Genomic DNA, 25,837 nt, shown 5'->3' with positions numbered 1-25,837 from the left:
GCTTTGCACACTCTTGGCATTCTCTCAACCAGCTTCATGAGGAATGCTTTTTCAACAGTCTTGAAGGAGTTCCCACATATGCTGAGCACTTGTTGGATGCTTTTCCTTCACTCTGTGGTCCAACTCAAACCATCTCAATTGGGCTGAGGTCAGGTGATTCAGTACGCCATCACTCTCCTTATTGGTCAAGTAGTCCTTACACAGCCTGTAGGTGTGTTTTAGGTCATTGTCCTGTTGAATAACAAATTATTGTCCCACTAAGTGAAAAGCAGAAACCATATCGCTGCAGAATGTTGTGGTAGCCATGCTTGTTAAGTGTGCCTTGAATTCTAAATAAATCACAGACAGGGTCACCAGCAAAGCATCACACATCCTCCTCCATGCTTCACGGTGGGATCCACACATGTGGAGATCATCCATTCACCTACTCTGGGTCTCTCAAAGAGACAGCTGTTGGAACCAAAAGTCTCAAATTTGGACTCATCAAACCAAAGGACAGATTTCTACTGGTCTAATGTCCATTGCTCGTGTTTCTTGACCCAAGCAAGTCTATTCTTCTTATTTGTGTCCTTTAGTAGTGGTTACTTTGCAGCAATTCGACCATGAGGGCCTGATTCACACAGTCTCATCTGAACAGTTGATGTTGAGTTGTGTCTGTTACTTGAACTCTGTGAAGCATTTATTTGGGCTGCAATCTGATGTGCAGTTAACTCTAATGAATTTATCCACTGCAGCAGAGGTAACTCTGGTCTTTCATTCCTGTGGCGGTCCTCATGAGAACCAGTTTCATCATAGAGCTTGATGGTTGTTGCGACTGCACTTGAAGAAACTTTCAAAGTTCTTGAAAAGTTCTGCATTGACTGAACTTCATGTCATAAAGTAATAATGGACTGTCATTTCTCTTTGCTTATTTGAGATGTTCTTGCCATAATATGGACCCTATTTGGTGAAAGACCATCTTCTGTATACCACCCCTACCTTGTCACAACACAACTGATTGGCTCAAACGCATTAAGAAGGAAAGAAATTCCACAAATTAAGTTTTAACAAGGCAGACCTATTAATTGAAATGCATTCCAGGTGACTACTTCATGAAGCTGGTTGAGAGAATGCCAAGCATGTGCAAAGCTGTCATTAAGGCAAAGGGTGGCTATTTGAAGAATCTCAAATATAAAATATATTTTGATTTGTTTAACACCTTTTTTTGGTTATTTCGTGATTCCATATGTGTTATTTCATAGTTTTGATGTCTTCACTATTATTCTACAATGTATAAAATAGTAAAAATAAAGAAAAATCCTTGAATGAGTAGGTGTGTCCAAACTTTTGACTGTGTGTGTGTGTGTGTGTGTGTGTGTGTGTGTGTGTGTGTGTGTGTGTGTGTGTGTGTGTGTGTGTGTGTGTGTGTGTGTGTGTGTGTGTGTGTGTGTGTGTGTGTGTGTGTGTGTATGTGTATGTATATATATATATTACACACACACACACACAGTCGTGGCCAAAAGTTTTGAGAATGACAAATATTAATTTTCACAAAGTCTGCTGCCTCAGTTTGTATGATGGCAATTTGCATATACTTCAGAATGTTATGAAGAGTGATCAGATGAATTGCAATTAATTGCAAAGTCCCTATTTGCCATGCAAATCCCTTCCAAAAAAATTCCACTGCATTTCTGCAGAAGGCTTCAGGGCACCCAAGAAAGTCCAGCAAGCGCCAGGACTGTCTCATAAAGTTGATTCAGCTGCGGGCTCGGGGCACCACCAGTACAGAGCTTGCTCAGGAATGGCAGCAGGCAGGTGTGAGTGCATCTGCACGCACAGTGAGGTGAAGACTTTTGGAGGATGGACTGGTGTCAAGAAGGGCAGCAAAGAAGCCACTTCTCTCCAGGAAAAACATCAGGGACAGACTGATATTCTGCAAAAGGTACAGGGATTGGACTGCTGAGGACTGGGGTAAAGTCATTTTCTCTGATGAATCCCCTTTCCGATTGTTTGGGGCATCCGGAAAAAAGCTTGTCCGGAGAAGACAAGGTGAGCGCTACCATCAGTCCTGTGTCATGCCAACCGTAAACCATCCTGAGACCATTCATGTGTGGGGTTACTTCTCAGCCAAGGGAGTGGGCTCACTCACAATTTTGCCTAAGAACACAGCCATGAATAAAGAATGGTACCAACACATCCTCCGAGAGCAACTTCTCCCAACCATCCTGGAACAGTTTGGTGACGAACAATGCCTTTTCCAGCATGATGGAGCACCTTGCCATAAGGCAAAAGTGATAACGAAGTCGCTCGGGGAACCACACATCGATATTTTGTGTCCATGGCCAGGAAACTCCCCAGACCTTAATCACTTTGAGAACTTGTGGTCAATCCTCAAGAGGCGGGTGGACAAAAAAAAACACAATTTCTGACAAACTCCAAGCATTGATTATGCAAGAATGGGCTGCCATCAGTCAGGATGTGGCCCAGAATTTAATTGACAGATGCCAGGGCGGATTGCAGAGGTCTTTAAAAAGAAGGGTCAACACTGCAAATATTGACTCTTTGCATCAACTTCATGTAATTGTCAATTAAAGCCTCTGACACTTATGAAATGCTTGTAATTATACTTCAGTATTCCATAGTAACATCTGACAAAAATATCTAGACACTGAAGAAGCAAACTTTTTGGAAATGTGTATTTGTGTCATTCTCAACTTTTGGCCATGAGTGTGTGTGTGTGTGTGTGTGTATTCAGACCCCTTTGTTAAAAATTGTTACGTTACAGCCTTGTTCTAAAACGGATTAAATAATTTATTAATAACAATCTACACACAATACCCCCTAATGACAAAGTGAAAAGTTTTTTCATTTTTGCACATTTATAAAAAATTAACAGACCGTTTTCAGACCCTTTGCTATGAGACTCGAAATTGAGCTCAGGTGCAGCCTGTTTCCATTGATCATCCTTGATGTTTCAACACCTTGATTGGAGTCCATTTGTGGTAAATTAAATTGTTTGGACATGATTTGGCAAAGCACACACGGGTCTATGTAAGGTCCCATAGTTGACAGTGCATGTCAGAGCAAACACCAAGCCATGAGGTTGAAGGAATTGTCCATAGAGCTATGAAACAGGATTGTGTCAAGGCACAGATCTGGGGAAGGATACCAAAAAAAATCTGTAGTGTTGAAGGTCCCCAAGAACACAGTGGCCTCCATCATTCTTAAATGGAACAAGTTTGGAACCACCAAGACTCTTCCTAGAGCTGGGCCGCCCAGCCAAACTGAGCAATCGGTGGAGAAGAGCCTTGGTCAGGGAGGTGACCAAGAACCCGATGGTCACTCTGAAAGAGCTCCAGAGTTCATCTGTGGAGATGGGAGAACCTTACAGAAGGACAACCATCTACACAGTACTCAACCAATCAGGCCTTTGTGGTAGAGTGGCCAGACTGAAGCCACTCCTCAGTAAAAGGCACATGACAGCCCGTTTGGAGTTTGCCAAAAGGCACCCAAAGACTCTCAGACCGTAAGAAGCAAGATTCTTTGGTCTGATAAACCCAACATTGAACTCTTTGGCGAAGACTCACACAGCCAAGACAATGCAGGAGTGGCTTCGGGACAAGTCTCTGAATGTCCTTGAGTGGCCCAGCCAGAGTCCGGACTTGAACCCGATCAAACATCTCTGGAGAGACCTGAAAATGACTGTGCAGCGACGCCCCCCATCTAACCTAACAGAGCTTGAGAGGATCTTCATAAAAAAATGGGAGAAACTCCCCAAATACAGGTGTACCAAGCTTGTAGCGTCATACCCAAGAAGACTCAAGACTGTATTCTCTGCCAAGGTTCTTCAACAAAGTTCCGAGTGGCGCGTCAAAATACTTATGTAAATGTGATATTTTCATGTTTTTTTAATTTGCAAAAATGTCTACATTTGTTTTTGCTTTGTCGTTATGGGGTATTGTGTAAATTTGATGAGGGAAAAAAATGATTTAATCCAGTTTAGAATAAGGCTATAATGTAACAAAATTTGGAAAAAGTCAAGGGGTCTAAATACTTTCCGAATGCACTATATGTCTTAATGTTCCTGTGTGGCAGAGATGAAACATAAAGAAGAGGAGGATCTTTATTCAGGGCTGCTGACAGATGCATGTTACTGTAGGCAAGGTCCCACGTACGTTGTCCACGCTGCACGGAGGAAGTCCCCTCGCCTGACTAGGAGGGAGGAAGGGAGGTGATTCTGGAAGGCAGAGAAGGAGCTTTGTCTCAATCAGCAGACTCACTCTTCACATTATGTCTCTCTGGGAACCTGGACTAGTCCTTCTCACCCTCAAAGAAGTGTGTGCGTGTTGCCATCAGCCATAGACTTACTCGGTGTCTCTCTAGCCACTGAGGTCAAGTGGTTTTAATGCTTTTGTGTACATTTTCTTCCCGTGTATGTATTCACTACTATAACATATCTGTACAGTCCCTCATTGCCAAATGTATATACTGAATGTATTGTATGGGGACATAGAGGCATCAAGTTTCAACCTAAATAAAGTAGAGTTTGAGTCCAAACCCTCAGTCTTTTGTCTCTTTCTTGATGCTGCGACAAACATGTCACCCAAAAAAGTTGCATCCAAACGGTATTTGGTAAATAACTCAATACCGTTGTGATTACCAGTTACCATGTTAAAGGTCTATTCAATGGTAAGTGCCATAGAGCCTCTCTCTGTTGGTTGAGTCAAGGATGGGGTATTGCAAGAATAGTAAAAGAGGATAAAGTCACTGCCGTCAACCTAGTAGTGAATGGTCATCTGCTCCACCACACGATCCCAACCCAGTTCTCACTGCACACCGGCCGGCCGTGATATTATAGTGATATCTTCTAATCAAATGGCTACCCAGACTATTTTCATCCCCCCCTCCTCTTTTACACAGCTGATACTCCATGTTATCATCTATGCATAGCCACTTTAATAACTACCTACCTACATGTACACTACCATTCAAAAGATTGGGGTCACTTAGAAATGTACTTTTTTTTTTGTCCATTAGTGACATCAAATTGATCAGAAATAGAGTGTAGACTTCGTTAATGTTGTAATTTACTATTGCAGCTGGATACGGCTGATTTTTAATGGAATATCTACATAGGCGTACAGAGGCCCATTATCAGCACCCATCACTCCTGTGTTCCAATGGCACGTTGTGTTAGCTAATCCAAGTTTATCATTTTAAAAGGCTAATTGATAATTAGAAAACCCTTTTGCAATTATGTTAGCACAACTGAAAACGGTTGTGCTGATCAAAGAAACAATAAAACTGGCCTTCTTTAGACTAGTTGAGTATCTGGAGCATTTGTAGGTTCGATTATAGGCTCAAAGTGGTCAGAAATAAAGAACTTTCTTCTGAAACTCGTCAGTCTATTCTTGTTCTCAGACATTAAGGCTATTCCATGCGAGAAATTGCCAAGAAACTGAAGATCTCGTACAACACTGTGTACTACTCCCTTCACAGAACAGTGCAAACTGGTTCTAACCAGAATAGAAAGAGGAGTGTGAGGCCCCGGTGCACAACTGAGCAAGAGGACAAGTACATTAGAGTGTCTAGTTTGAGAAACAGACGCCTCACAAGTCCTCAACTGGCAGCTTCATTAAATAGTACCCGCAAAATATCAGTCTCAACGTCAACAAGTGAAGAGGCGACTCCGGGGTGCTGGCCTTCTAGGCAGAGTTCCTCTGTCCAGTGTCTGTGTTCTTTTGCCCATCTTAATCTTTTATTTTTATTGGCCAGTCTGAGATATGGCCTTTCTAAGTGAACCCAAAATTTTGAATGGTAGTGTACATATTACCTCAACTAACCGGTGTCCCCGCACATTGACTCTGTACCGGTACCCCCCTGTATATAGTCCCACTATTGTTATTTTACTGCTTTTCTTTAATTATTTGTTACTTTTATTTATTATTCTAAACCCATATTTTTTTTTAAACTGCATTGTTGGTTAGGGGCTCGTAAGTAAGCATTTCACTGTATTCGGCGCATGTGACTGGTGAAATTTCAATTTATTTGATTTAATTAACTAACCCAAGATCTGTACAGAGGAAATTTATGAATTGCTGTGTATGCCAAACACGGTCTGAGTCGGTCTCTAGCGTCTTCGAGAGCATACTTAATTCATGTATGAATAAACAACTACAGGAGAGCTCTGAGAGACAGAGAACAGCGGTTGAGATTACAGAGAACACACCCTGGGCTTTGATGGTGATGGTGCTAGAGAATCCTTCATTTAAACACAAGCGCACAGCGTGGCTTTAACAAGCAGACCAGACGGCCTGGGGATTCGGGCCACGTGGCTTTGATGCTCTACTGTTGGAGAACACAGGCCCATATATGTCTGTCTGAATGCTCAGTGTTTCTGCTCTTGAAAGGGAAGCAGTGTTTGAGTTAGCATGCTCCTCTCCCCAGCTCTCCTCCTGTTGCCTTCTGTTAGTAGGTGAGGCTAGATCAATGTGTAAACATCCTTTCAGAGCCTCACAATGGAGCCAAGCTGGCCCATAAAGTCTGCAGTGTTTTCTATTACACACAGCTTGTATGAAGAGACAGAGGACAGACAGATGGATGTTACCACCGACAACCAAAAGCAATAAAGAGAAGGCAGGGAATGTGTGATCCACCTCTTTCGTGAAAGTGTGGAGAAATATTTTCCACGCAAAGTTGACATAACTGCAATGAACTAGTTTGTTGATACTTGAACAGAAGTGTGTTCATATACTCTCCTGAGAATCCATCCAAGGTGATTTAGGGTATTGCTGTTTTGTTTAGATGAACGTCTAAATCTTATTCAGACACTCTTATCGTTCTCTACCACACAGCAGCTTCATGGTGGTCCTTCCAGCTGCTCTGGAGAGATGTGTCATTTCTAACCTTTCTCCCACTGCTGCGATATCACCCTCTCCCAGGGATTAGAAACCCACCAAGGGTTAAAACACCCACCAAGGGTTAAAACACCTGAGAGGAAATGCATCAAAGCGTCCTTTGGTGGACAAAAGAGCATCCACAGGCCTGAAAGACATGGCTTGAAAGCAGCAATGAACGCAGACGGATAGAAAAAATGGCCCTTGTCCATCACCAACTCATTTCATATTCAGCCCAGTCATGCCTGACAGAAAGCAAGCTCAGGTAAACAGACTTGATGCTAATAACACATGAACTGCATCATTTAAAAAGACAAAAACAAAATGGGGAGACAATAAAGCAACTCCCCTCCAATTCCCTTCTGACACGTGTGAGGAGGTGACCCGAAGTGAAACCTGTTATTATTCTGCAGTCTCTGGCAGTTAGATTAATTTAGCTTTTACTCTGCTTTAAATGGTCTATTATGGCTGCAGAGTTTTCCACTGTGTAGTCATAGAGTATAATTAAGTAGGACTGTCCTAATCCATCCCTGAATCTACAGGTCAATGTTTTGTTGGACAATGTGGATAGTTGTGCTGGACAATGTGGATAGTTCGGTCTGCTGCAGAGCAAAGCCACTATACTCAGAGACTGGTGGCTGGGTTTTTCTATGTAATTTATTGTCCTCCTTTTTGAATTACAGCTTCTTCCAACCAACTATGTTGTCGTAACAGTGGTTTAGATGAAAGAGAGCTGGAGCAGAGTGGTGCAGAGCTTGGAGCTGCTGTACTCATGAAAGGTCATTTTCTTCTCAGGGTCATGTGAACCCGCAATGAACCTGGGTTGAGTCGCTGTGTCTGCAGTCTGCATATAGTCAGGCATTCACAGAGCAGCAGAATACATGAGAGAATAGGAGCTATAATGACCTAAGACTCTGGGGGACAGGGGTAATGGGGAGACAAAGGATGGGAGGAAGGACTGTCCTCCCCTATTTCCCTGCATTTATTCTGTCCCTCTACAGTTTGTCAAACATTAGTGACTCTACTGATTAAGTGCAGTTTCCTACCCAGCCAAGACATTGCCTTCATCCACAAATAACACCCTATTTGCAGGGTCCCTAGGGTCCCTAGGTCCCACACAAGCCTGTCTGCATGGACAGAAGGGGGAGAGAGGTCACTATACAGCCACAGGTACAAACTGAACAGATCTGTCTGGACAGCACCTTCTTCCACCTCCATTTTGATGGCAAGCAGCACAGGGGGCAGATGAGGAAGGCGTTTCATCTTCTTTGCATTGTCCTCCGAGTGGAGAAAAAAAAGAGAGAATGTTTGTAACCTAAATGTAGTGCAATGACAGCATTGTGTGAAGATGGGGATGTGTAATCACATTGCACATCTGAATCAGATAAATGCATCTCCATGGCAACTTCCCTGGATGTTGTGACGGTATATTGTTGGAGGTTTGAGGATGTGATGCTTGCTGCAGTTAAGAGGATAGGTCTGACATGGCAACGACCAGCAGAATAAACGGTTTCTGTTTTATAATCACAATACCTCTACCATTACTGTAATGCTTTTAACGTGATCTATCAAACAAAGAACACCAATATATTGTCTAATAAGCCTACAGTAAATCAATTCCTATGGTGCATCATTATTTACTTAAATTAGCTTGAAAGGCAATCAAATGTTGTATTAACCAATTGAAGACTCAACATAATTTGAAGTAGTTCTGAAGAGTCCAGGGAGAGACCTCACTTTTGAAACTCTGTAGGAGATATTCAGAGGGAAATTGCCAGCAGGTGTGCATGGCATGTAAAATGGTAATTGGGACGGGAAAGACACAAAGCACTGTTTGGGTGCTGCGCTCATGAAAGGGCCGTTCACTGATTGAGCAGCCGCATGCACCAAGATGCAGTTCTAAAACTAAGCAGGGCAATTACTGAAGATTGAGAATGGTAGGGTGAGGGGGCACACAATTTGTCATCTTCTTCCACAGCACCCCAATGGGAGACAATGAGACAAACCAGTTCACAAAATGGGTCTGGTCATTTAAAGAGCAAAATCATTTGAATAAAGAGCAAGCCCATTTACTTGTAGAGACCATGTTCAGCTCAGACACAATAACATCCTTCTACAGTACAATGTTTGCATAATGTCAGCTGGTAAACATTTAATAAATCTTATAACTGTTGGATGAGCTTAGAATTCTATAAAACCACAAAAGTCAAATAGTAGTATTTGTATTATGTGTTTATTGATTTGGCAGATCAACTGAAACAGTTTCAGAATCAGTTCAAACATTAGCTAGCCATATTTGTCAAATTTCTACTCCTTATTTCTCTATTGAATGGAATTTTAAAGGAACTATGGTAAGTGGTTATACATTGCCACCTAGTGTACAACTGTATGAATTACCGTTAGACTCAAGGGGTAGTCGCAACACTGCTTTCTTCCAATGCATATTTTATAGCAGATCTGAGTCAATGTTAGTGTCTGAAACAAAACAAAGATTTCTGGTAGAACACAGCTCTCTTTGATTATGTATGTATTCACACTGCGATGAGATTAAAGCCTTCAGGGGCTAACACCAACCCTCCTTTAAATGAGTCAGTCAGATTCAGGGGTAGATAAGGTACATGTTAATCTTTATTACAAGTCAAAAACAAAAATAAGAAATGTTTTGCCAGCCATTTAAAGGTTGTTCCATTTAGGCTGTGTATGAAAGGGTAGAGGAGTAGTAATGAGGTCTTCATGTCTGAAGCATTGTGTCCATACAAGTATCCATATCACAGCCTAATGGCAGAATGACCAGAGCATCAGCTTGGGTCTGTGTAGAGACGTTTCCCCCTGCACTCTCCTCTCTCTCATATCACAGCCTAATGGCAGAATGACCAGAGCCATCAGCTTGGGTCTGTGTAGAGACGTTTTCCCCTGCACTCTCCTCTCTCAGGGCCCTGGCTTGGCTCAGAGTCCTGGACCTCCAGCGAAGATGAGCTCCAGAGCTGACTGGATGTCCCCGTCTGTAGCCTGCAGCGCCCGTAACATCAGCTCCTCATCCTGGATCCCCATGTCTCTCAGCTGCTGCAGCTGGGACTGCCAACGCCCCTATACAGTAGAACAAAGCTAGCCTTAAAACTACTGGCAAACAGACAGTCAGAGACATTGAGGTTTAGGCTGTCATTACTCCAGCTAGAGAGAGACCAAATAGAAACACAGTGAGTGCCATTGCTCCAGGCATTATGATTAACAGCACAGCTTCTATCCACAGTGTTGTCCTTTAAAGGTCGAGACCTGTGGATCTGGTCTGTCCTCGCGCCTCCTGTAGCACAGTGAGAGGAGAGGGAAAGGAGAGAATGAGAGAGTAGAGGAGAGGGGGAAAGGAGAAGAGACTGACCTGCAGAGAGGACATGCCGGACATGCTGGAGGCCTGTAGAGCCTGCTGCAGTGCCTGGCTGAAAAGGTCATTGCTGACAGGAGTCCCTGCTGGCATGGGAGGCACTCCAGATGAGGGGTCCTGTTGCAACACAGAACAAAGGGCACGCTGCTAGAAGCGAAAGTGTCTGCTCTGTGTCACTGGTAGAGGAGTGTGTTTGTATGTGTTGAGGGAGGATTATGGGCCATTCTTTACCTGAGCCCCTGCAGTGGGAGTAACAGCACTGCTCTCAGGAGTACTGGCCAGGGCCAGGGCAGTGGCCAGCTCACTCTGTGTTATGGGTCGAGGGCCTGTAGCTCCACTATGGCCAAGGGACACAGGCCGCATTCCTGCTGGGCCCCCGGTTCGGTTGGATGGGCCTGCCGGATTTCCCTAGTTACACACATAGCAATGGTGTTAGCTATACTCCATCTATATTTACATTTGAAATCTCAATCCAGCTAGATTGACTCACCGATTGGAAATCTTCATCGTCATCAGACATGCCCTCAAACATAAACCCTCCTGCAGACAAGACAAAGCGAATGTCATACATGTTCCAGTCTTTGTGATGGTGAGTGACAGACCGATGTGGCCATTACTGTGTCGTGTTCAGTAGGAACTAAACGTTTTGAAAAAGAATGAAACAGATAGGTGCTACCTGAACCTTGTCCAATAAGATCAGAGATTTTTGTTTCCCGTTGCAAACCATTTTTTTTACGGTCTGCCCTAATGAACACGACCCTGTAGTGTCCACCAATGTGATACTCACCTGGCATGTCACTGTAGGAGCTGGAGGAGACGTTGCGGGAGGAGCCGGCGCTGGACTGAGCAGGCATGCTGCCAGCCACTGAGTGGAGGACCAGGATGATGGCATTGACCAAGGCTGGGTGAGAACTGATCAACCTGCAAGGCAAAACATTTAATACTTTGTATTATCCCTAATGTTACAAATCCACAGTATAGTTACTCATTCACAACATACACTTACACATCCAGCATGTTCGGGTCTGTGAATTGCACAAATAGATCTTTGTCTTGAAGCACTCCTGCAAGATTCAGAAGAATAGCATTGTAAGACATAACCTCCTTGGTGACATGGTTAGGATGATGTCATGTCATAACGGGCAGAGCTAATCAGTACTTGCCTAGTGCTACCGGGTCAGATCTCAGCCCTGGCGTGGCCACAATGATCTGATCTAGAGACTCCTTATTAGTCAGCATCTTAAACACCTGGGGAAGCAAATTACGTTATATACAGTGGGGTCCGAAATTATTGACACCCTTGATAAAGAAGAGCAATAATGACCGTATAAAGTAAATCATTCAAATACTGAGCTATATTGTATGCTACATTTTAAAAAATGGTGAAATTATATTGTTTTGTACTAATACAATTGCCTAGATAAATATATTCTTATTTAACAAGTAACAATCATGAATAATGATGAGATGATTACGGATCATCATGATTACGGGTAATCCTGAATGAATTGTGAATAGTTATGAGTGAGAAAGTTACAGAGGGTCAAAGATCTTACCCCCAATGGTAATGGTGAAGGTTAGCATGTCCTGGGGGTATGATCTTTGACCTTCTGTAACTTTCTCACTCATAACTATTCACAATTCATTCAGGATTATCTGTAATCATGGTTTAATCCACATTAATGTAGAGGTGTTTAGAAACATATTCTATTCTTATTTACAATAAAAAAGTGACTCCATAATGACACAATACATTATTTACCATTCATTGCAAATGGGCACAAAATACTCTAAAACACAACCAAAACAAACTGCAAATGCATTAAACACGTGTGTAGAGTCACAAGCTTGATATAGTCATTGCGAGCTAGGAATATGGGACCAAATACTACACCTTTGACTACTTTATTTATAACAATTTTTAGGGGTGTCAATAATTTTGAACACTACCTTTTGAGAAAAAAAGTATTACTAACTCAACAAACTATCTTTCTCTGACCAATTGTATTTGTATAAAATATTAACTTTCCCATTCTTTTGAGCATAAATTATAGCTCTGTATTTTAATTATTTATACTGAACAAAAATATAAACCCAACACTCAACAATTTCAAAGATTTTACTGAGTTACAGTTCATATAAGGACATTAGTCAATTGAAATAGATCAGAGCCTAATGAGTTTATGGATTTCATATGACTGGGAATACAGATATCTTTAAAAAAAGGTAGGGGCTTGGCTCAGAAAACCAGTCACTATCTGGTGTAACCACCATTTGCCTCATGCAGCGTAACACAGAGTTGATCAGGTTGTTGATTGTGGCTTGTGGAATGTTGTCTCACTCCTCTTCAATGATTGTGCGAAGTTGCTGGATATTGGCGAGAACTGGAACACACTGTCTTACACGTCGATCGAGAGTATCCCAAACATGCTCAATGGGTGACACGTCTGGTGAGTATGCAAGGTGAGTATGCAGGCCATGAAAGAACTGGGACATTTTCAGCTTTCAGGAATTGTGTACAGATCCTTGCGACATGGAGCAGAGCATTATGTCGGATTGGGTTGTGTGACAACTGCATATTTTAGAGTGGCCATTTTTTGTCCCCAGCACAAGGTGCACCTGTGTAATGATCATGCTGTTTAATCAGCTTCTTGCCATGCCACACCTGTCAGGTGGATGGATTATCTTGGCAAAGGAGAAATGCTCACTAACAGGGATGTAAACAAATTTGTTCACAACATTTGAGGAATAAGCTTTTTGTGCATATGGAACATTTCTGGGATCTTTTATTTCAGCTCATGAAACCAACACTTGACATGTTGTGTTTATATTTTTGTTCAGTGTATTTTATAAATTCATTATTGCTCATCTTTATCAAGGTTGTCAATCGTTTTGGACCCGACATTTTCATTCGCAACACCATAACAATGTTATTACCGAGTCTCTATAGGTGGAGTTGGAGTGGAGGGCTGCCTGCAGCACACGGAACTCCCTGGCTGCAGTCGTCCTGTTCACTGGCTCTACAGACAAAGGGAGAAAGACAGGATAGATAAATGACTATGGTTCTTTATAGAAGTAACCTTATACATGAAAATGTCTAGTGACATGGCGCTTCTAAGAGGGTTAGAGTTAGTCTGCCAAAACCCACCTGGATTGATTTCTGGTTCAGGCCAGGTCCTTTTGAGGATGTGCAAGGTGGATCCAGGCTGGATCCCACAGGAGTCTAAAGTCAGGTCGTCCTTCAACTTGCGACCACAGTGTACCAGCTCTGACATGAAATAAATAAATAAACTTTTAAGACACAAATCATAAATACAGTACAGAAGTTAGCTAAGTTAGTTGACATGTGAGTTGTTCACTTATGCAATGCAAACCTATGAGTTCGGGGTCCGGTAGGGAATCAGGAAGCTGTGCTGCAACGAGCTGTTTCAGAGTAGAGACTCGGTACCCGCCGGGAGACACGTCTCCAGGCATCGTCTCAGGGAAGTGGAAGGTGGATTTGGGCTGATCCACCAGCTTCAATGACAGGTGCCACTCCGACATCATGAGTTGTTGCTAGACAGGAACAACGACAATCTACATTGGTAACATAGTGAAGTCAGCACCACATTCACGAATCTATAACTAGCTAAAGTTTGGATAAGTAATGTCTAATATTCTGATATGCACAGCTAACGTTAGCTATTAGCCATTAAGCTAGCAAGCTAGCTATCGCTTCTATAATGTCACTAACATTGGGCATGAACATTTTTAGCAAGTAAAGACCGTTTGGATGAAGTTTTCAAAAATAACGTTCGTATGGCATCCACTAAAACGTATGAAATCCACGAATGGATTTACATGAAACTCATTGCAAAATTGTACTGCAGACTCACGATTTGCTTTGTTGACACGATCTGCTTCCGTGTTATTCACGTGGTCCACAATCACGCTGACCAAAGCGGAAGTAATGGAATATACATGATGGCAACAATGTATTTTTTATTTTATGGAACCTTTATTTAACTAGGCAAGTCAGTTAAGATTCTAATTATAATAATTATATAATTATATAATAATAATAATAATTTACAATGACGACCTCCTGCGGGGACGGGCCTGGGATTTAAAATAAAAAATGAATACAATATAAATATAGGACAAAACACACATCACAACAAGAGAGACAACACAACACTACATAAAGAGAGACCTATGACAACAACATAGCAAGGCAGCAACACATGACAACACAGCATGGTAGCAACACAACATAACAACAACATGGTAGCAACCCAACATGGTAGCAGCACAAAACATGGTACACACATTATTGGGAAGAGACAATAGCACAAAGGGCAAGAAGGTAGAGCTAACAATACATCACACAAAGCAGCCACAACTGTCAACTGACCATGATTGAATGGAGAGATTGAGATAAAACTGCCTAGTTTGAGTGTTTGTCGCAGCTCGTTTGTTGTTGCAGCTTGTTTGTTGCAGAGCGACCCAGGGATGTGTGTGCTTTGGGAACCTTTAACAGAATGTGACTGGCAGAACGGGTGTTGTGTGTGGAGGATGAAGGCTACAGCAGATATCTCAGATATGGGGGAGTGAGGCCTAAGACGATTTTTATAAATAAGCATCAAACAGTGTGTCTTGTGACCGGTACACAGAGATGACCAGATTACAGTGGAGTATAGAGTGCAGTGATGTGTCCCATAAGGAGCATTGGTGGCAAATCTGATGGCGAATGTATAATTTATCTGCTTTCACGGTCCTTTCTGAAGCAAAATGCAACAACTGCAATGTAGATGTAGCAATTCTAACTTACTATACATTTTCTACAGCAATTTCAAGACCCTCCACACCCCTTGTTGCACATTAGGTCAGTTATTGGGCCGCAAAGCCTACTTTCCAAACTTTCCAACTTTTCTATGCCATTATCAAATTATTTCAACCCTCAAACTTCCAACATATTTTACATGATTATTACCAGCTGGAGTCATTTTGCCCCCAAGATGAAACAAAAAAACTGAATGATTTTTAGGCTTTTATCAAAACATAAATAAAAATTTTCCTTGTTGTTGTTAGGAAATAACAATTAAATGTGATATTGAAAACGAAAGTAACAATTTGTAAGGTCTTGTCAGGAGGGTGTGAAGCATCAGGAGTCAGACAGGATTCAGATGTAAGATTGTGTTATTCATTAATGTGCAGAAGGGTTCATTATTTGCATCCAGCATAATTTCTCAAACAGCTGAGATCAGCAGAGCCAATCAAATCAAAATCAAATCATATCAAATTTTATTGGTCACATACACATATTTAGCAGATGTTATTGCGCGTGTAGCGAAATAACATCCTTTGAAGTGATAGTGTCTAATGTGTTCTTGGAGTATCATAACGTAATAATAACAGAGGAGCTGTTGAGGAGAAAAACAGGAAACCTTAATGTCTCAAAATACCCAGATTACTTTTCCTGCTGAATGCATTGGCTCAGGATGTTCTTTCCAACACAGCTATCCAGCCTTCATGTCTGGGACAAAGAGTGAATATTCTTGCAGTGTAAAACCAGCTCTCTTTGTTGTAGTGACATTTATTGCAAACGTCCAGTTCAACAATGGCATCTAGTTCATACAACACTATTGCCTATCCAGTTTATTTTCATCAAAGCATATGACCCTTCACCAGACAAAAATGTGTAATCAAGATATCACACGTATTATTATTAGCCTTAGTATATTCAAAACGATATAGTTGTGTATGAAGAATTTGAGATGTAAAAAATATTATAGAATACGAAAATTGACGAGCACCACAGGTGTTTAATATACTGTATGCTTGCCTTCAACTTAAAGGGTTAAATAAAGGTTAAATAATACAACATTTAAATAAAGGGTTAACATTACCCAGTGGTGGGGGTCGGGGGGCAAACACTTTTGTCGTACGCGTGACATCATACTGGACAAAGCACCGTATGGGAGTGGTTTCTTAGAATCGAATGAATCCTGCTGAATGTAAGGTTTTTCAATTCCTGTAGCCGAACTAATACTTTGTCAAGTCAAAAGGGTTTAAGGGAACACTATTAGCGCTTATTTTGTCGAACAAATCACTGCCGCTGGATGGTTGGTGATTCATAAGTTGCGTTCCCCTAACATGGTAAGTTTTCACACAATTTTTTAATTTACATTAGTCAGAGAAAATTAAGTGAAACGTGGTGTAGTAACCATGTAATAACGCGTCGTTTCGATTTTCTGTTGAGTTTGAGAATGAGCCACGAACATTTCGTTGTGCTTGCAGATGTAAGCAACAGCTGGAGTGAATGAAGCAGAAACGCCGCATGATTGGATATATGGCTACTACTGTATCTTATTCGAACAAAAGACAAAAGACTCGTTTAAGAAACTCATTAACAATTAATGCACTGTTAAGTAACTTTGATTTAAGTCTCAGTAAGTTAATGTCCCAATGGCGGTTTTGTATATCACATTTTACCAAAGCACTTACCTAGATCTCTTCTTAAATGAAACAGACAAATTCAGGTAGATTTATCCCCATTTCGTTCTACTTGCTTCCGTTTAAGAAATGTTTTTCAACTTAATTGGCGGAATGAGTACACCTCTCATCACCCACACACACAGTTCACTTTCATAGCAGCCACATACAAACAGCATCATTACTTTGCTCATTGTATAATTCCTTCTCGCATCTACCCACTCTCCTCCTCTCATCTTTTCCCTTTGCTTGTGGACTTCCGTGCACAACACAACAGCTGTCTGTGACCAGGCAATAAAACCTTTCCAAGCCAAACCATAACCGCTAACCGCTACACACAGCCTACTTCGTTGTCACCATATTAGCTAACGTCATATTCAACATAGCTACTAGTAAACCCGCAAAACCGAAAGCATACCTTGACTTGGAAGAGTTCCAGTGTTGGATAGCCATAGCTAGCTAGGTAACATAAATACAATTGCTCTGTTAGAGCCAGGTGTTTGAGTAGGCTAAACTTGCTAGCTGCATTAGCTAGCTAAGTAAGTGAAAGTGAAGGTGAAAAAATACAACGAAAAATAGGTATCTCTGATGCTCTTTATTAATTTTTGAAGAAATGAATTTGGTCAAAACTGTTCAACTATTGTCTTTATCGCTCTCTTTGAGTCAACTACTCACCACATTTTTTTTCACTGCACTGCTAGCTAGCGGTAGCTTATGATTTAAGTACTAGATTCATTTTCTGATCCTTTGATTGAGTAGACAACAGGTCAGTTCATGCTGCAAGAGCTCTGATAGGTTGAAGGACATCCTCCGCAAGTTGTCATAATAACTGTGTACTAGAGGTCGACCGATTATGATTTTTCAATGCCGATTCCGATACCGATTATTGGAGGACCAAAAAAAGGCGATTCCGATTAATCTGACAATTTTTATTTATTTATTTGTAATAATGACAATTACAACAATACTGAATGAACACTTATTTTAACTTAATATAATACATCAATAAAAATCCATTTAGCCTCAAATAAATAATGAAACATGTTCAGTTTGGTTTAAATAATGCAAAAACATAGTGTTAGAGAAGAAAGTAAAAGTGCAATATGTGCCATGTAAAAAAGCTAACGTTTAAGTTCCTTGCTCAGAACATGAGAACATATGAAAGCTGGTGGTTTCTTTTAACATGAGACTTCAATATTCCAAGGTAAGAGGTTTTAGGTTGTAGTTATAGTATTTGTAGGACTATTTCTGTCTATACCATTTGTATTTCATATACCTTTGACTATTGGATGTTCTTATAGGCACTTTAGTATTGCCAGTGTAACAGTATAGCTTCCGTCCCTCTCCTTGCCCCTACCTGGGCTCGAACCAGGAACACATCGACAACAGCCACCCTCGAAGCAGTGTAACCCATCGCTCCACAAAAGCCGCGGTCCTTGCAGAGCAAGGGAACAACTACTCCAAGTCTCAGAGCGAGTGACGATTGAAACGCTATTAGCGCGCACCCCGCTAACTAGCTAGCCATTTCACATCTGTTACACCAGCCTAATCTCGGGAGTTGATAGGCTTGAAGTCATAAGCATTGCGAAGAGCTGCTGGCAAAACACATGAAAGTGCTGTTTGAATGAACGCCTGCTGCTGCCTACCATCGCCCAGTCAGACTGCTCTATCAAATATCAAATAATAGACTTAATTATAAAATAATAACACACTGAAATACGAGCCTTTGGTCATTAATATGGTTGAATCCGGAAACTCTCATTTAGAAAACAAAATGTTTATTATTTCAGTGAAATACGGAACTGTTCGGTATTATATCTAACGGGTGGCATCCATAAGTCTAAATATTCCTGTTACATTGCACAACCTTCAATGTTATGTCATAATTACGTAATATTCTGGCAAATTAGTTCGCAATGAGCCAGGCTGCCCAAACTGTTACATATACCCTGACTCTGCGTGCAATGAATGCAAGAGAAGTGACACAATTTCACCTGGTTAATATTGCCTGCTAACATGGATTTCTGTTAGCTAAATATACAGGTTAAAAAATATATACTTGTGTATTGATTTTAAGAAAGGCATTGATGTTTATGGTTAGGTACAGTCATGCAACAATTGTGCTTTTTTCACAAATGCGCTTTTGTTAAATCATCCCCCTGCATTGCATCAATTATATGCAATGCAGGACACGCTAGCCAAACTAGTAATATCATCATCCATGTGTTGTTAACTAGTGATTATGATTGATTGTTTTTTATAAGATAAGTTTAATGCTAGTTAGCAACTTACCTTGGCTCCGTACTGCATTTGTGTAACAGTAAGGCTCCTCGTGGAGTGCAATGAGAGGCAGGTAGTTAGAGAGTTGGGCTAGTTAACTGTAAGGTTGCAATATTGAATCCTGGAGCTGACAAGGTAAAAATCTGTCGTTCTGCCCCCTGAACAGGCAGTTAACCCACTGTTCCTAGTCCGTCCGTTTTTATCTGCCAAATCGGTGTCCAAAAATACAGATTTCCGATTGTTATGAAAACTTGAAATCGGCCCTAATTAATCGGTCATTCCGATTAATCGGTCAACCTCTACTCTGTACTGTAAGTCTATAGAAGGTGGTGAGAACCTTAAGCCTCCTAGGTTTTGTACTGAAGTCAATGTACCCAGAGTAGGAGGAAATAGCTGTCCTACGGCTACACCGTGGTGCTACGCCTGAGAGTGCTGTTGAGGCTATTGTAGACCTTCATTGTGTTTTTCATCAGTAACTTGGTAACTTGAATATATTTAGTATAGTTGTATCTAAAAAATTATAACTTTTTAATGTTTCACTATTTTTATTTATCTGAAATTCATTGAGTAGGATGGACCTCCCCTTCCTCCTCTGAGGAGCACCCACTGCTCCAAACTTAATTATAGACCGTAAAGCTTGAAACTGGCGCCAGAAGAAATGGCAGCAGTTTTACGGGCGCCCAACCAATTGTGCTATTATATGTGGGTTTTTTCGCATTATTTGTAACTTACTTTGTACATAATGTTTCTGCAACCGTATCTTACGGCAAAAAAGAGCTTCTGGATTTCAGGACAGCGATCACTCACCTCGGATTAGACAAAGATTTTTTCTACAACAGAGACGACGCACAAGATTTTCTCCAAACACACCACAGGACTGACATCCCCGTTATTTGCAAGAGGAAGCGATGCAAGTACAGAGGACAGAGGACCTGGAGAAGGCGACTGGGAAAGCTGCCGTTACCGTAAATACTACTCGCCAACGTGCAATCATTGGACAATACATTAGACAGGGTACGATCACAAATATCCTACCTACAGGACATCAAAAACTGTAATATCATATGTTTCACGGAATCGTGGCTGAATGACAACATGGATATTCAGCTAGTGGGATATATGCTGCACCGGCAAGACAGAATAGCAGACGAGGGGGGTGGTCTGTGCATATTTGTAAACAACAGCTGGTGCACGAAATCTAAGGAAGTCTCTAGATTTTGCTCACCTGAGGTATAGTATATTGTGATAAATTGCAGGCCACACTACTTGCCTGGATAGTTTACAGTTATACTTTTCGTGGCTGTTTATTTACCACCAAAGACAGATGCTGGCACTAAGACCGCACTCAGTCAGCTGTATAAGGAAATAAGCAAACAGAAAACCACTCACCCAGAGGCGGCGCTCGTAGTGGCCAGACACTTTAATTAAGGGAAACTTAAATCAGTTCTACCAGATTTCTATCAACATGTTAAATGTGCAACCAGAGGGAAAACAATTCTAGATCACCTGTACCCCCCACACAGAGACGCGTACAAAGCTCTCCCTCGGCCTCCATTTGGTAAATCCGACCAAAACTCTATCCTCCTGATTCCTGCTAACAACCAAAAATTAAAGCAGGAAGCACCAGTGACTCGGGCTATAAAAAAGTGGTCAGATGAATCAGATGCTAAACTACAGGACTGTTTTGCTACCACAGACTGGAACATGTTCTGGGATTCTTCCGATGGCATTGAGGAGTACACCACATCAGTCACTGGCTTTATCAATAAGTGCATCGAGTGACTGTACGTACATACCCCAACCAGAAGTCATGGATTACAGGCAACATTCACACTGAGTTAAAGGGTAGAGCTGCCGCTTTCAAGGTACGGGACTCTAACCCGGAAGCTTACAAGAAATCCTGCTATGCCTTGCGACGAACCATCAAACAGACAAAGCGTCAATACAGGGCTAAGATTGAATCATACGACACCGGCTCTGACGCTCGTCTTATGTGGCAGGGCTTGCAAACTATTACAGACTACAAAGGGAAGCACAGCTGCGAGCTGCCCAGTGACACGTGCCTACCAGACGAGCTAAATCACTTCTATGTTCGCTTCGAGACAAGCAACACTGAGGTATGCATGAGAGCATCAGCTGTTCCGGACAACTGTGTGATTACGCTCTCCGTAGCCGACGTGAGTAAGACCTTTAAACAGGTCAACATACACAAGGCTGCGGGACCAGACGGATTACCATGGCGTGTGCTCCGGGCATGTGCTGACCAACTGGCAGGTGTCTTCACTGACATTTTCAAGATGTCCCTGATTGAGTCTGTAAGACCAACATGTTTCAAGCAGACCACCATAATCCCTGTGCCCAAGAACACAAAGGCAACCTGCCTAAATGACTACAGACCCATAGTACTCATGTCTGTAGCCATAAAGTGCTTTGAAAGGTTGGTAATGGCTCACATCAACACCATTATCCCAGAAACCCTAGACCCACTCCAATTTGCATACCGCCCAAACAGATCCACAGATGACGCAATCTCTATTGCACTACACACTGCACTTTCCCACCTGGACAAAACTAACACTTATGTGAGAATGCTATTCATTGACTACAGCTCAGCGTTCAACACCATAGTACCCTCAAAGCTCATCACTAAGCTAAGGACCCTGGGACCAACACCTCCCTCTGCAATTGGATCCTGGACTTCCTGACGGGTCGCCCCCAGGTGCTGAGGTTAGGTAGCAACACATCTGCCACACTGATCCTCAACACTGGAGCTCCACAGGGGTGCGTGCCCTCCTGTACTCCCTGTTCACCCACGACTGCATGGCCAGGCACGACTCCAACACCATCATTAAGTTTGCAGACAACACAACAGTGGTAGGCCTGATCACAGACAACAATGAGACAGCCTATAGGGGGGAGGTCAGAGACCTGGCCGTGTGGTGCCAGAATAACAACCTATTCCTCAACTTAACCAAGACTAAGGAGATGATTGTGGACTACAGGAAAAGGAGGACTGAGCACGCCCTCATTCTCATCGACAGGGCTGTAGTGGAGCAGGTTGAGAGCTTCAAGTTCCTTGGTGTCCACATCACCAACAAACTAGAATGGTCCAAAAATACCAAGACAGTCGTGAAGAGGGCACGAAAAATCCTTATCCCCCCAAGGAAACTAAAAAGATTTGCCATGGGTCCTGAGATCCTCAAAAGGTTCTATAGCTGCACCATCGAGAGCATCCTGACTGGTTGCATCACTGCCTGGCATGGCAACTGCTCGTCCTCCGACCGCAAGGCACAACAAAGGGTAGTGCGAGTTGCCCAGTACATCACTGGGGCCAAGCTTCCTACCATCCAGGACCTCTATACCAGGCGGTGTCAGAAGAAGGCCCTAAAATTTGTCAAAGACTCCAGCCACCCTAGTCATAGACTGTTCTCTCTGCTACCGCACGGCAAGTGGTACCGGAGCGCCAATTCTAGGTCCAAGAGGCTTCTAAACAGCTTCTACCCCCAAGCCATAAGACTCCTGAACATTTAGTCAATTACCTAGACTATATGCATCGCCCCCCCTCTCCCTCTTTACACCACTGCTACTCTGTTGTCATCTATGCATAGTCACTTTAATAACTCTACCTACTAGGGATGAAATGGTTACCGGTTTCACGATAAACCACAGTAAAATTCCCAGCGATTAGTATTACCGTTTGAAATTGAAATAATAGTTTTGTGTGAAAACACAGCAGAGGGCATTGACAGTGCTCGGGAGTTTTTTCAGAGGACCAAATCGGAAGTGTGGTCGTATTTTGGGTTTTACAAGAGTGCTGAGGGAAACTTAATTGAAGATGGTCACCCTGTCTGCAGAACATGCAAAAAAAATCACTGCGAAAGTGGGCAACACTTCAAATCTCTTGAGTCAGCTTCGTGACCACCACGCACTACTTTATAGTGAATGCAAGGTAAGTTAACTTTTAGCTCAATGCATGATGTGGGGACTTTGGAATGGGGGAAAATGTCATGGTTTGTCTGTTTAACTTGCTAATAGCTTGTCAATAATGTAAACTGAAGCTTTCAGTGTTACCTACTCTTGTAAAAACACTGCACGTTATTCTGCTGATGTATGCGTTGTGAGTCTGCGGACTCTTCGCCCAGTCCACACGATACCACGTTATGTAGTTTAGTCACCCTAGCAAAATATTATGTTCAATTCAAATCCGGTCGACTTGGTGTTTAAAGTGTTCCAACAGGAGAAATACTATAGACTCCTATTCAAGACTCCTCTATTTATGTCAATTGTTGGGCTCGTTGCAATTACTATCACTGCCTTCTTAAGACTCATTTGTATTTATGCATGGGCTCATTGCATATACTCAATGCAACACAGAAGATAGACTGTGTGTGTGTAAGTGAATAATTCTAATTATAATGTAACAACACTAATAATAATAATAATAACAATACATTTTCTATTCCCTTGTTTACAGAGTGGGCGTGCAGCAGGCAAACCCAGTGATGCTACTGGTCGCTCCTCATCTACAGTTGTGACACACTCGATCAAGCATTTAAAAAGGCAGCATTTATGCACCTACATCAAAAAATGCTCAAGACCTCACTGCAGCCCTTTCATATTACATTGCAAAGGACATGATGCCATTTCAAATTGTTGAGAGGCCTGCCTTTCTGCGGCTGAGGAAGGTTGCCGTGCATCACTACAAAGTGAGTGCTTGCTAATTTTAGTTGCTGTTTGTTTATTCGATTTGCTTACTTAAGGTTGTATTCATGTAAAGCTGCACTAGGGAAACTTTTACCTCTCATGGCCACATGGTGCCATCTTTAATGTTTATGTTATTATTTTAATGTTTATGCACACAAAAAGTGCATAGTGCTAATAATTGTATTTGTTGTTTGTTGGATTTCAGTATAAAACTTGGTGAAATGATTTCAGTGTGTGCATCAGTACCTTTTGACAATTTCCAGCACATTTGAACAACACCTGGATAATACTGATAACCGTGATTATTTTGGTCACTATAATCGTGAAATGAAATTTTCATACCGTTTCATCTCTATTACCTACATGTACATACTACCTCGACTAACCGGTGCCCCCGCACATTGACTCTGTCTCGGTACCCCCCTCTATATAGTCTCGCTATTGTTCTTTTACTGCTGCTCTTTAATTACTTGTTACTTTTATCTCTTATTCTTATCTGTCTTTTTTTTAAACTGCATTGTTGTTTAGGGGCTCACTGTAAGGTCTACTACACCTGTTGTATTCGGAGCATGTGACTGATCAAATTTGATTTGATTTGACATCTGTGCCCAGTGGGTGGTCTCCTATTTGTTGGGACTGTTGTGGTTGGAACTTGAAACACACAGCAGCATTACCCCATCACAGAGATGGGAGGGGGGAAAAGGTTCAGGCCCAGGGCAACATAGGGCAAACAACCTGGGGGATTATAAAATATGATAATTTCTTCTAGAACAGAGGTTCTTAAACTGTGGAGCGTTTAATGAACTTAGTCCGGCTTTCAACCTACTCCTGATTGTTTTAATAGTAGAAAATACAAGGTGCAATTTCAAAATTGGGTAGTGCATCATCAGTTTTCCTCTTGTCATGTCAGTCATTGCAGACCTTAGAGAGCTATTTATAACTTGTTAGAAATGTCCAGATCAAATAGGGGTGTTCCCCCATTCTGGAAGGGGGGTCTGCCTGAGTGAAAAGGTTTGGGAACCCCTGTTCTAGAATATGACAGGTAACCACCACCAAGAATGACACAATCTGCCTGGATGTCTAGGACTTTCAGTGACTCCCAAACAAGGACATACTGTACCTACCCTATCATTCATTTCCCTGTAGCAACAATTTGTACTTTTACTTTGTCACTTTCTCCCCACTTAGAATCGGTTTTATCAAATAAAAGTTAATTCACCAAGCCGATGTAATGTCATTGTTGTTTTACAGAGGGTTACAATGCAATTATAATTTCTTTACCCATATCGCAATGTCTAAACTTCTATATAAGGCTTTGCTTTTCATTTCTCCTTGAGGGTAGAGTTATCATCAGACCAGTGGTTCAATGCTGCGTTAGAGGACTGGGCTTCAGAACCACTGGTCTGATGATGTCTATCATATGACTGTCAGAGCAGAGCAGCTGGGCTTTCTTGGCAGGTACAGCATCCTGGAGAGATACGATAATCTTTGATACTAAGCTGGCTACAGAGGAAATTATAACTGACGTTGGGGAAAGACAAGAGAAATACTTGATACTTAAAATGGAGGGAAAAGTATGAGCAATATCAGACTTTTCCAGCAAACACCTTAAGTTTAGGTAATACCATTTGTGTATGTGATACCACAACCTATATATCCACAAGAAATGTAAATGGATCTGCTGAGTGACGAGTACAGATTTATTGCACTCGTTAGTGTGCTGAAATAATTCCTGCCTTATGCATGTCTCATGCTGCAGGTGTGGTCAAATTAGTTTGATCTGTCTGACCTTTGACATTAAGCTGGCCAAAATAAGCTGGGTAGTGCAGGGAGTGAGGAAAAAGGGGGATTTACCAGTCCTGGTGTAGAAGGTAGACAGGGGGAAAGGAAATAACGTTGAGTAATTCAATACAAAAAATGGGAATACCAGACAGCCTCGACAGACAGTGTCTTTCACACTGCGTACCAGTCATACTCAAGAATGTCTGAGTTCATATGGGCTGAATTATACAGGAACTGAACAATGTGTCAGGAAATCTGACTTGTGACTATGAAAAGCTCTTAGGTATGTCATCTGTTTGTTGTAATGTTTTCTATGCATGCCATGAGTGTATGTTATGACACA

General features: G+C 41.8%; 2 protein-coding genes across 11 annotated transcripts in view; one reads left to right on the top strand and one right to left on the bottom strand.

The window, feature by feature from the left end:
- Positions 1-9,481: 9,481 nt before the first annotated feature.
- LOC110526337 (ubiquitin-like protein 7) lies at positions 9,482-14,230 on the bottom strand. 8 transcript variants are annotated; one of them, XM_090238546.1, is made up of 11 exons: positions 14,130-14,230; positions 13,629-13,809; positions 13,403-13,522; positions 13,192-13,274; positions 11,418-11,502; positions 11,261-11,318; positions 11,042-11,175; positions 10,745-10,794; positions 10,486-10,662; positions 10,252-10,371; positions 9,482-9,962 (listed from the first exon to the last, which is right to left on the bottom strand). In XM_090238546.1, exons 2-11 carry the CDS (start codon positions 13,798-13,800, stop codon positions 9,822-9,824), a joined length of 1,140 nt encoding a protein of 379 aa, XP_090094672.1. In that variant the 5' UTR covers positions 13,801-13,809; positions 14,130-14,230; the 3' UTR covers positions 9,482-9,821. The 8 variants fall into 8 exon arrangements, with proteins under 8 accessions (XP_090094672.1, XP_090094673.1, XP_021462890.1 ...); XM_090238547.1 differs by having other exon boundaries at positions 13,629-13,830; positions 14,130-14,202; XM_021607215.3 differs by having other exon boundaries at positions 10,252-10,374; positions 14,130-14,202.
- A 1,898-nt stretch (positions 14,231-16,128) lies between these two features.
- LOC110526336 (CD276 antigen) overlaps positions 16,129-25,837 on the top strand; it is a 79,925-nt gene continuing 70,216 nt past the window's right edge. For 2 of the 3 annotated variants that reach the window (XM_090238545.1, XM_090238544.1), the window contains exon 1: positions 16,150-16,392. The gene's annotated coding sequence lies outside the window, so the exon portion shown is untranslated. Of the gene's footprint in view, positions 16,393-25,837 lie in introns of all 3 variants that reach the window. The other variant, XM_021607214.3, reaches the window with a different exon arrangement.

Source organism: Oncorhynchus mykiss, chromosome 6 (genome assembly GCF_057628025.1).
Source record: "Oncorhynchus mykiss isolate SJ-2025 chromosome 6, ASM5762802v1, whole genome shotgun sequence".
Taxonomy (NCBI): Eukaryota; Metazoa; Chordata; class Actinopteri; order Salmoniformes; family Salmonidae; genus Oncorhynchus; species Oncorhynchus mykiss.
This window is presented reverse-complemented; position numbering and strand designations above follow the sequence as displayed.